Source organism: Polistes canadensis, unplaced genomic scaffold, assembly GCF_001313835.1.
Source record: "Polistes canadensis isolate GaletaPanama2010 unplaced genomic scaffold, ASM131383v1 scaffold_53, whole genome shotgun sequence".
NCBI lineage: Eukaryota > Metazoa > Arthropoda > Insecta > Hymenoptera > Vespidae > Polistes > Polistes canadensis.
The window spans coordinates 107463-119727 of record NW_014569600.1 but is presented as its reverse complement, the minus strand read 5'-3'; the positions used below and the strand labels follow the sequence as shown (position 1 = coordinate 119727).

The window sequence follows — 12265 nt, the reverse complement described above, 5'->3', positions numbered from 1 at the left end:
CTTAACCTTGGACAAAGATGAGAGTGTTTAATATTTCATAACAATACGTTATTAAACGAGTCAACCATTGGTACAAATTGTACGATTATACGACGTGCTTTCTCTCTGTTCAATTTTTTCCAGAGTTACAAGTTGAGAAAGTCATGCGACGGAAGAGTTATAATTATCCATCCCCGGAGAAAAATATGCTGATTTAGCCAATCCCATGATGTGCGCATCTATGGTATTGGCAAAGCTAACATAAGATCGATTAATTTCTCGTGTATCTTTTTAAAAACGATTACCTACGTCTTTCTAACGATCACCTTGTTTCGCATTACAGAAAAACGCACGATTATCTGATAAATACTAGGAACAAAACTGTGGGAACAATGCAACCCTTTCGAAGAAGAACATGTAAATGAATGTTTAAACATTCGTATAGAAACATTTTCGTTCGAAAAAACGATATTGAATCGAATCAAAGTAAATAGATGATTATTTTGCTTCGACAGAAAGAGATAGGAATAATTTTATAGGTGAAACAAGCTGTATATGTTTATCCGTTTCTTGTTGGAAGTACTGGACCAATACGGGAGACGCTGTAAAACCGTTGTCGTCGTACGATCACCGTTTGCCGTTTCTGTTAGGCTGCATGAAGTGAAAGCCCATGATCGGGGCTGGAGTAGAATGTAAAGAAGCCGGCGGGGTTAGCGAAGAGAGGGAAACCGCTTTACCATCCAGTCACTCCAAGGCGAGCTCTAAAGAATGTCGAGTGTTGTGAATCGCGACAACATCGAATTATAGTTGTGAGTTTACTCAGACTCGAATTCGTCTCACGCTACTACTACTACCACCACCACCCTGAGAGATAGATCCTACGCCAACAAACGTTGGGTATGTAACTGCACATAACATTAGATTTGATCTTTATTTATCATTAACATAAGTTATTTTTCATTTATTAACCCGCCAAAAATGTTTGAATTTTACATTTGTTATTACAGAGTCATTGGTCACATTTCTTTAATTTCTTTGATCGATGTGATTGTTATTTAACAAAAAATATTTAATTAACAAAAATAATTTACCTTTTTAATTTTTCTTTTCTTTCTTTCCTTTTTTTTCTAATCGTCGTCACAAATATTTGCTTATTTTTTCTAATTTTTTTATGCGCGATGTAGACACATATGTATACGCACAGATATACATACTCACACACATATATGTGCAATTCATGCAAAGTATCAGAATTTTTGACGGTTTATAATAACGATGACGAATTATGTATCTATAGATATACAATATCATTACATTTGTCCATACAAGGATTTTACTTTATGTCCTCTAATTAGAAATTCAGTTGACGAAAAAAAAAAACCCACCGCAATGTGTCTTACAATGGTAAAGAATTAAACTCATTGGTATTCGGCCAAAATCTTGACATACGTTTAGAATATTTAATCGTGATTACGCTTTGTTTCGAGTCTTGTGTTATATTACTTCAGAATCATCCGACGAACAATAATAAATAATAAATATTTAATCAAAAAGAAGCAACTTTCGCGCGTGGTCCAGACCCATCGTATTTTTTTTTCTCGGGGCCCTATTTTCGTCCCACTGACCCCGTTTTCTTATTTTTCTTTCTCTTTTGACAAAAAAAAACAAAAATTTATCATACACACGCGATGGATCATCAACAATGATCCATGATCTCTCACAAACTTTCGACTCATACTTGTTACAAAACAATAGTAAAAAAAACATAAGACATGAAATATTTCAAGTACGTAGAAAACGTAGAAAAGAAACCTCTCTCTTTCTCTTCATTACATTTCATATTCAATGACGTATGTACATACATTTTTTCTCGGCTATTTTGAAAGAAACGGGGTTGGTGGTAGTGTTGTACCTTACAAAGTGACACACCTAACTCACGTCTTTTAAATAGTGATCGGTTATGCACGTGATCATTGAGAATAACGTGCGAACGAAAGGATCTTATGAAAGTGACGTTTTGTTGCAATCATATTATATATTCGATCATTCGATTTAGTTAAATCTTCTTTTTTTTTTTTTTCGAAAACGCAACGAACGAATCTTTAGAATGATCTTTAATCCTATTGAAATGGTTTTGAGTTGTTCGAAAGTTAGCTCTTTGAATTAGCATTTTTATTAATATGAAAGTAGTAAGGTATGATAGAAATAGTATTAATGAAATTCAGAATACGGATCTTCAAGTATAGAAATATGTCTGTCGTTGTATTATTCATTATCGATTTTTCACGATTGATAAATCTACAAGGACAAAAAGATTACGATAAACTAAAGATTAGATAGGACTAAAAATTTATTTTGAACGATTTTGTTTTCTCCAATATTATCGGGTTCAATGGACACATAATAAAAGCACGTTGCATGGGACCGGTCACGTATTCGGAATATGCGGAAATTTTCCGATAAAGGAGAATCAAACGATGCACATTACTTTCACACTCGAAAAGTTGTCGACCCTGAGGGATAAGAGTGTGTTAGTCTCGATGAATAATAATAATAATAATAATAATAATAAAAAAAGAAAAAGAAAAGATAAAAAAACTTTACGAAGTTTCATTATCGACCTATCATTCTTATTTCTCTCCTTTTTTCTTGCCTTCGAGGATATCAAGTTTGGATACTCGTGGTGTGTGATCCTTAAAAACTCGAAAGGATCCTTTATAGTTTAGTTTGTCTTTTTGAAATAGTTTCGTTCCCTTTCTTTACAATTTATTTTTATCTCCTCTTTGAGAAATGTTGGAATATAACATTGTATTTGTTATTTAAAAATCAAATCTAGAAAGTAAATAAAATTACAGATATACATAGTTTCGTTATTCCCTATTTTTTTTTGTCACTTAAGGTGTGCAATTTCATTCCTCTAACTGTATCGGAGAAAGTGAATCATCCGCATTTACCGTATCGAGAGTTTGACTCTCTATAATATTAAGTATCATCTGAAACCGGATATAATATGTATATATCCGTGTATGACATCAAGGTCTATTAAATTATTTTAATAGGATCATTTTGCTAATTTTGTAAATGGGTTAATAATTTATGCATGTATACCAAATCGACGCTAGGAATGGTTTATACTATGAAAATATAAGTTAAGAAGAATGTAATCTTATCTATGAGCTATTATTCACATTCCAATTTGAATATCATGAACATTAGAATAACTAATTCGGTTATTGGTTCGTTTTCATTGGTATTATATCACATAAATATACTTACACGCATACATAACATAGTTAATTAGTTGTATCTTCTATCACGTTACAGGGAATCATCATCATCATCACCCATCTACTTGCCAATTGTACTCTTCATTCACACAGCTTTCTATTCTCATAGTCTCTTCTTAATACTTAAAATATATCACGCAGAAATATTTACTGTTAGTCCTTATATAAGAAGTATTTTCTCATTAGTATCCACTAAAATCACCTTTTTTGCAAGTGGTCACGATCCACAATCTCTTAATTGTCTAGCATTGAGATTTATCCAATTTGGTAAGAATTTTGATAGAAAATTATTTAACTAATTCGCGTTGTTTAAACCTATTTTACCTATTTTACCTATTATTCGTTAATGTTTCACAACGAAGCTCAACTAATACACTTCCGACTATCTAATTCTACTAGGAAGTAAACGTACTTTTTCAATCACTGTTGAATTTGAAGTCTAATAGAGATTAGGATCTCACATCCGCGTAGCAGAACGGCCGATAAAATCCAAGGGAAAGTGCATCTCCTTGTATCGACGCCTATGTGTTCATACATACATATATATATGTGTACGTCTGTGTACGTGTGTATTTATATATATATATAAGAAACTTACAATATACACGCCCGTTTACACTTATCCAATAATCCTAAATTGTTCATCGTTACGATTAAACCATCGACTTAACCCATTTTACATTACACACTCGATGAGCCCGTTAAAAACTACGCAACTAGGAGAAACTAAGCATTTTTCTAAGTAAATGAAGTCAGTATTACGAAACTAACGGTTGCCCCAAAAAATTATTTCTTTTTCTAGATATCCGTTCACTTTCATAAAATTAATTAATCCTTTTTTTTTCTTTTTGTTTCAATTACCTTTTTATATACTTATATATATCACAAAATTATTAAATTCTCTCGTAATTCGATTTGTCATCAAGTTCAAAAGGATAAATTAATGAAAATGTTCCTTTTGCTCGTTGTTAGGGTAAAATATTTATTCGATAGAAGAACATTCGTCTTAGAGCGTGTTACAGTTTGATTTCCTGTTAAAGTAAAGGAAGGAATAGAAGAAAATATATAGGGAAAAAAGCTTAATTATATTCGTTTCTTTCTGCACCAACGAGTTTTCCATTACCGTTTCAGCTTCCAATACTTACATTAGAGCAAGTCCATTTGGTGGTCTATAACTATCGCTATTGCTAAATCAACATTCCTCGACATGAACGTTCGTTCGCTCTCTTCTAGCAATCTTAAGAGTTCCTCACGTGCGCGCATTCGCATCCAACAACGTTCGTTCTTAGCCGGTAAATAAAGTAAGGAAACCGGCAAACAAGATACCCGATTCCATCATGGCAATCCCGTTTTACAGAGAGATATCGTGCGTTAGACCGTGCGAAGTTACGTTCACTATAGCCCTATACTACTGCAATACTTTTATATACCACCCGTGATCGTAGAAAAGTATTTAGTGCACTTTTGCGAGCGCGTGTATTGTGTGTGTCTTTATCTCTCTCTTTCTTTTCTATAACACATTGAAACTTTTCTATAATACATTATTGAACGACTCTCAACCTCGCTTTCGAGGAATGTGATCCTAACGTGATAACATGTTAGTACATTACCTTTTTAAGTTACGCTTCAATGAATTCGAAATTATTTCAATGATAATATTTAGATGTATTTTATATATATATATATATATATATATATATATATATATATGTGTGTATATAATTATATGCATAGGTTCGTATGCAGATGGTTCATCCTGTTTAGCAGGTTTACCAAACAACATTTCTTCAAAGCTATCCGAGTTATCCTGATATCAAGGACGTCTTTAGTACTTGATTCTTTCATTTTCTCTCGAAATATATAGATCATGATTGTTATATATCATCAGATAAGGGATAACGATCATACGTGAAGATGTTTTTTAATATCTTTGTTAATTTAAAGTTCAAATTAAAATGAATTTATTAGATATTACTTCAAAATATGTTTCTTTTTCTTTAAATCTTATATATAAAGTTTTGTGTATAACAATATTTTCTATTTTATGATATTTTATTGATTGTTAGTTGTGTGCATAGGTGTCTGGAAGAAGAGCCAATGTTACATATATCAAACTCGTAACATACGTAACAACATAAGCCTTTTTTCCAGGTACTCATTCTTATATACAATCCATTTTGTTCTATTTTCTTTTTTCTATAACATATAATATTGGATAATATTAAAATTCATTAAATTAAATATAAAATACAAAATATATTATGGATGTATAAAAATTATTTATATTAGAAAGAAACGAGTAAGAAACTTTTAAAAAGATCTAATATAATAATGGTATTTGAAATCATTAGATTTTTTTCTTTCTCAATTGATTGATCTTGATTGATCTTGATTGATAGATTTTACATAAATGAATGATCTTGTTGTATAGTTAAGGATTGAGAATACATATATATATATATATATATGCAGAAATTCTTATAACTCTTGTGTTTCTGACGTTTCTTCTTCCATCGTAAATACTTACATATGTAAGTATTATCGTGATTTTTCTCACGAGTAGTCTTGCCTTTCGTGGGATACACGTATATATATATACATATATATTGTATTTTATATACCTACCAATGCAATTTCAGTATTGCGCGACGATGCTTGCGCGATGGTATTTGCGCGATGATAATTGTACGATGATAATTGTGTTATGGGATTCACACGACCCGGTAATATGCGTGGATGAAAACTTTTGATATTCGTTATTTTTTTTTGTGTTTTTATTTTATTTACATCTTATCCACACGATCTTTCTTATATTCCCTGACTCGATAAACGCTTTGATCTTATATTACACTAGTATTACTATTGTTATGTTATGGTTCGGTAATTTTATGTAATTACGTTACAATATATGTTATTATAGTTAGATAAATTAGTTGCAAGATTGCTATTATTATACGATTTATTTTAAATCGTGAAATTGATTTTTTAATATATGAATATTTTTTTCATTATTTTTTAGATAATATTTGAGAAATAAAATTAAATATTATGCTAGTATTGAGTAAATATTCAAGCAGAAACACGTTATCATTATTTGTTTTAACACTGATACGTTGTTTTGTAATTGACTTTCTAGTATTATATATTATATGTGTGATTTTTTATTTGTTAAATGTTATACTTAGGAAACGAATATTATATTATTATTAAATATATATTTAAATAGAAAATTAACCATAGTTTGGTATTTATTTTAATTTACTTTTTAATAATACGTAATTTTTTAATATTTCTTTTTTTTAGAAATACTTAGGAAACACAGATATTATCATAGTTTAGTTTAATGTTAATATTTTGTAATTCTTTGATTAGATGTATTTCAAAATTAACAACTTATTTACATTTTAAAGTAATTAGAAATAATATTGCATACATGTATAATCGTTTAAAAACATATAAAAATAGTATATATAATATTATAATTAGACAATATTGCACATATCTCTTATTATACAAAATTTAAAAGGGATATAAATAATTATTATCATTATTGTTATATCATTATTTAACCTAGAAAGAAACTGGTATCGAACGTTAATTTTCTCAACTGTCCACTTTTCTTTCCTAACATAAAAATCTTAATATGTATTTCTTGCTACTTTTCACTTTACCTTGCGGTCTCCTCGTGCACGCGACAAATCCTACCTGCACGTGACTTCGACTCAAAACTCGAACAGCCGGAATGAATGAAGCAATACTTCTGTATAATTATGGATTATGGGCTTTAAGTTCAGGGTTTCTCTAGTATTTCGATGTTTAATCGTGGAATCTTCGAAATTTATTCATTCCTCGAAGTCAATGAACTTAAACTCGTAGGTATATTTTTAGTATAAATCGTAAGAAGTCACGAAATTTTCAAGAATTTAAGATTTACGATGATAAAACTATTTTTTTTGATCGCAAAAATTCATGATTTTTCCAACTTTTTATAAGACCTATAACGATTCGAAAGGATCAACGAGGAAATAACTTTGTATATTTTAATTACTTCGATGAAAAAATAATTTCTTCCAAATTAACGAATTGTCATATAATTAAATTTATATTAGATAGAATTATTCATACACTTTTATTTTTCTTTTTCTTTTTTTTTTTTTTTTTTTTTTTTTTAATCATAGATTTAATAACAACCAACGTAATTCGCATCCCGTTACGTTCGATCCTGCTTGAATATTAATTATAAGCTTTTGTTAGAAGGTGAGCTATCTCACTCGGGGATAAATTTAAATAGCAATGAGAAATGATAAAATTCCGTCGTCACCGTTATACGATCATTTTCGTCGACTTTCAAAATTAAAAAAAAGTTTAACGAAACGGAAAGAAGTCCTTTCCTATAGGATTTCAATGATGAATTTCGTAAGAACGGAAATACAACAAGTTTCAATGACTTTGTGATGATTTAAACGAGCATAATAAATCTTTGTGTTTCAGATTTGCCGATTAACATATTTAGACGGATGACGTAAACCAAAACAATGAAGCTGAGACACCTAATATCCATAATATTCACTTACGGTAAGTATAATTAATTGTTTTTCTTTTTTCTTATTCTTACAAAAACAACTGCTAATTGATCATTAGTTTAACCCTGACCAAGATGTAATTTCAAATCGAATAGAAAAATTTTATTTCCTGAAAGGAATGTGAATGTTCGTGAGATGTTATTGTTTAAATTAACATAAAATTATCGTCAATGAAATCAAAGAAAAACTTCAAAGGGATGAAAGTTTATCATTTTGAGATTAATTTATAATTAAATATAATTTCAAATCATTTTTATTAACTTAAATAATATTATTATTTATAAATTATGGAAAAATATTTTAATACAAGTTTTTTTTATTCGTTCGCTTCCAGTTGTTGTCTATTCGGGACAAATTTATAGCGTTAATTCGGCGGATCCTGCGGTTGGAAAGATTGATTTTACGACACAGACGGTTTACGGATTCTTGGATTTTACTACAACGATCGGAAATACAGTTATGGTGTTCAGTCCTCAAAGTTCACCACCAGGTTAATACTACGATAGATATATTTATATTATTATCACAATTTTGACTTTATTTTATTATAATTGTTGATTGTTTTATAGAAGGAGAAAAACCAAAAAGTAGTGGGCCTCCGATACAAACGAAACCTATCGAGAAAAAGCCCATTCCAGATATTCAACCAAGTAAAACCCATAAACCAAGCAATCAAGGAGGAGAAACGAAAAAGCAGGGACAGAAAAATTCGAAAGTCGTAGTGAATTCAGTGGTAGAGCAAAACGTTATCAATCCAACCGAAGATAAACAGAAGCAAGTGGTTAAAAGCCAAGTGGTAATAACAATTTTAACGAAATTTCAACGTATAAAATATCCACAAGAGAATCCCCTCAAAAAAATATAATATTACGTTTTAGACCTCGCATTCTTCTGTGAAAGCCACTACGGTGAATCCCGTAACTTCTTCCATCGTTCAAGTCAAGTCAAAGGAAGAATTTCCAGGTGTAAAAAATAATCTTGCTGAACCTGAATATGACTACTTATCGAAACAGCCAACTGAAGTCATCGATGAAACGTACAAGGTATAAAACTTATCTTCATTAACATATTTCTATCATTTGCCAATCATTGATAATTAATCCTACGAGCTGTTATTATACACACACACACACACGCGCGCGTACATAATATCCATGCATTTCAGTTGATCAATCTGAAACCTACGAGTAAAATTGCTTCGAAACCAAGATCAGCGACACGAAGGGAAAAAGAGAATCCAACTGGTTTGGTAACTAAACTCGGTGGTACAATTGTCAAAGACGGATTGACGACGGTTCACGAAACTAGCGTAATTGGCACGTACATAAATGGAAAGTACGCTCAAGTTTTACAAAGTTCGTCGCGCATTATCGTCGGGACATCCTCGAATTTGGAGGGCAAAATACGACCGTCGAATACTCTCAGAATATTAAAGACGATCGGTCCGCAACACGGAAAGTTAAAGCCGCAGTTGGAGCCTACTCCGACAAGTCAGCAAGAAGAATCGTCCTTGCCATTGGAAATTCTATTCAGCGCACCGGCAGGTTGTTTATCTCCTTTACGAGCATATAAATTAATGTTGGAAGTGTTCGTTTGACTGGGGACTAGTTAAAAAAAGAAAAAAAAACAAGAAATAATAAAATAGAATTTTTTTTGTTTTTCCTCATATCAGGTTCTTCCGTACGAACAACACGAAGACATTCGACCGTTAATACTAACCGTCCGAAATATCGTAGTAAAACTTTGGAAGATTATGATAACGCTGAGGTCCAAGCTAGGGCATCTACAAAACAACGTCCTACCACCGCTCGGCCAAATTACAAGTATATAAATAAATTATACGACGACACTGATCGTTAGAGAATAGTTAAATTTCTTTTGTAAATGTCACGTTACGTAGATCATTCCAATCATTGGGAAACTCTTGAAACCTTTCTCTTCAATTCACGTTTATTTCATATTATAGAAATCGTGTCCAGAATGAAGGGAAGTCATCAACCACGACACAAGAACCACAAACGACTCGTCGTCGTACCAGCTTCAGACCAAGTAATCAGTCAAATTCTTCCTCGAGGCAAACTAATAAACAGAAAAATCAACAATCACAGCAGCAACAGCAACAGCAGCAGCAACAACAACAACAACAACAGCAACAGACTACATCAACGAGTTCCTTGCCTAAATTAAAACTTCCAAGAACTCAGGGTCGATGGTCGTATAAAACTACTCCTAAACCAAGAATCGCGATTCGCAAACAAATAGACGATGATGATCAACGTGTATCAACCGAAACGGTTATATCTGAACAGGGATTAACATCAGGCGATGATAAAGCAACAACTACTTCCGTTGGAGTTGTTACAACAACAACAACTACAGCTACAACGTCTAATGGCCAACGAAAAATTCCAGAAAATTCATTATCCAACGAGGAACTCGATCCAAGCGAATCGGAAGATGTGCCTAACGTAAGCGTGCACGACCAAATACACGCGGATCAAACTTTACCGATAGAAACTCTTAACGTTGAGATTTCAACAGCCGCCAATCTCAACGACGTTTATTTTGAAATAGCTACGATTAAATCTCCTTACACGTTCCAGGTGAGCTTGATTTAATTAAAAGTAAATGATGATTTAATTATATGACACAATATACAAAAATTATCGTTAAAATCATCCTCTTTTATTCTAGGTGGGAACTTTACGAAACACGCGTTACATAACAGTTACGTCTACAATGAAGAAGTCGTTTGCAGTTCCTGAACCTACGAGTACTTTACCAATGACGGAACCTCTGACTGAGAATATCTTGGCAAACACAGGAGCTGCTTACGAAACTACTCTACCACTTGATTCCTCCGTAGCTACTCTTCCAGCGATATCTTTAGATCCTGGTCAAGTAACACCACCTTTGGAAACGCTTACGGAAACATTTTCGACGACTCAGACTCTCCTGAAAACTCATTTGTTACCGGTGATACACGATGGCAATACCACGAAATTGACTCTCGTTCAGACCTACAACATAGCTCGATCGGTTACCGCTATCAAAACTCTACCACCGATGGAAATTTATCAATTTATTCCTAGTAAGACATTGAACGAATTTAACTCGAAATTGGAGGAGGCTGGAAGCGAGCTTCACTTGGAATTAGATTTCGGTGACGAAGACAGAGACGACGAAGATATTCCTAAAAGAATCGTAGCACCTAGCAGCGACGTATACTCCGAATTAGATCTCTTCAGATCGGGAACACCAACAAAGGTAAAATCCGACGCACATAGTACGAATTCCGTCGAGCCACAACTTTCTTTCGAACAAGCTCAGCAACTTGCTTTGCTCAAATATTTCGGTCAACCACAGCAACAAGTAATCACGACTTCGAGACCTGTCGTAGTGCTAGAAACCGTTTACGAATCTCACGTAATACCGATAGTTAATAACGGCAACACGCATTACTCGACTTTATCCAGACCAGTAGCTACCGTACCAAGGACATCCTACGAATACTCGACATCTACCATTCCACCTGTTCTTCCACCTCCGATACCTCAAGTACCGCTCTTTCCACAACAGCAACAACCCCAATTTACAGTGACAAGTGCACCACTTGTCACGCAAACTTTAGTGACAGTGTCTGACTCAAGAGTGCTCAAACTAATGTTCGGAGCAAAAACGGCGTACACAACATTATTTTCTACTAAAGTAGTACCGACAGAACTTACAACCTACGTGACTAGTACCATACCTTTACAGCCAACTATTCCAGCTTTCCCTGGATATTATCCTCCACCAGTTGGCTATCCTCCTTTCCCTTATGTGGGTTAATAATCTTTTGATTTATTCTATGGAATTGCTAAGAGGAAGCTTAAATTACACTTTGGTTACGTAGATGTATGTTAAAATTAACTTTTATAGTACTCATCTACATGACTTTTTTCAAACAGCATACATTTACTACCTCAGATAAAGGTGCTATTAAATATCAGCTTCCTACAAAAATTATACGAGTCACAAACGAGTTACAATTGCTCTAGATCCAACATCTCATATTTAATACGAAAAAGATCGTTTCATTGTTCGCTCAAATTGTTTAATGAAAAACAATGCATGTTCATATCGCCAATTTAATTATCCATAAAACGTAACACTATGACATATCGAATATTTTTATTTATATGTTCGATGAAAAATTGAATTATAATTGGAAGAAAAAGAATAAGAGAGAGTCGATTCTGAGGAAAAAATTAACCAGATCATAGATAAATATCTTGTAAATCAGTACAAAAACGAAGAAATGACTTAATGGACATATTCTTCTTACGATATCAGGTATTAAGAAAAATCATATGTACAATTAACAATTTAATTGTACACATTCTTATATACAATTAAACACGCGTATATAATTTT

At 32.4% G+C, this 12265-nt stretch overlaps 1 protein-coding gene and 1 long non-coding RNA gene across 4 annotated transcripts; one reads left to right on the top strand and one right to left on the bottom strand.

Annotated features, from left to right (window-relative positions):
• Nucleotides 1-651: 651 nt before the first annotated feature.
• LOC106785613 (mediator of RNA polymerase II transcription subunit 13) lies at nucleotides 652-12259 on the top strand. 2 transcript variants are annotated; one of them, XM_014746239.1, is made up of 9 exons: nucleotides 652-876; nucleotides 7758-7841; nucleotides 8184-8339; nucleotides 8419-8645; nucleotides 8728-8892; nucleotides 9015-9393; nucleotides 9522-9672; nucleotides 9816-10452; nucleotides 10544-12259. In XM_014746239.1, the coding sequence occupies exons 2-9, from the start codon at nucleotides 7802-7804 to the stop codon at nucleotides 11678-11680; spliced, it is 2892 nt and encodes a 963-aa protein (XP_014601725.1). In that variant the 5' UTR covers nucleotides 652-876; nucleotides 7758-7801; the 3' UTR covers nucleotides 11681-12259. The 2 variants fall into 2 exon arrangements, with proteins under 2 accessions (XP_014601725.1, XP_014601726.1); XM_014746240.1 differs by lacking the exon at nucleotides 652-876 and adding an exon at nucleotides 4792-4863.
• On the bottom strand, nucleotides 1812-3830 carry LOC106785616. 2 transcript variants are annotated; one of them, XR_001381550.1, is made up of 4 exons: nucleotides 3469-3830; nucleotides 3256-3388; nucleotides 2601-2811; nucleotides 1812-2492 (listed from the first exon to the last, which is right to left on the bottom strand). It is a non-coding gene; the product is annotated as an uncharacterized LOC106785616 (long non-coding RNA). The 2 variants fall into 2 exon arrangements; XR_001381549.1 differs by having other exon boundaries at nucleotides 3256-3830.
• Nucleotides 12260-12265: the final 6 nt, after the last annotated feature.

Coding starts and splice junctions, on each gene's coding strand:
- LOC106785613 (XM_014746239.1), top strand. CDS start 7,802: ATGAAGCTGAGACACCTAATATCCATAATATTCACTTACG. Junction 8,646..8,727: donor AAGTGGTTAAAAGCCAAGTG/GTAATAACAATT, acceptor ATTACGTTTTAG/ACCTCGCATTCTTCTGTGAA. Junction 10,453..10,543: donor AATCTCCTTACACGTTCCAG/GTGAGCTTGATT, acceptor CTTTTATTCTAG/GTGGGAACTTTACGAAACAC.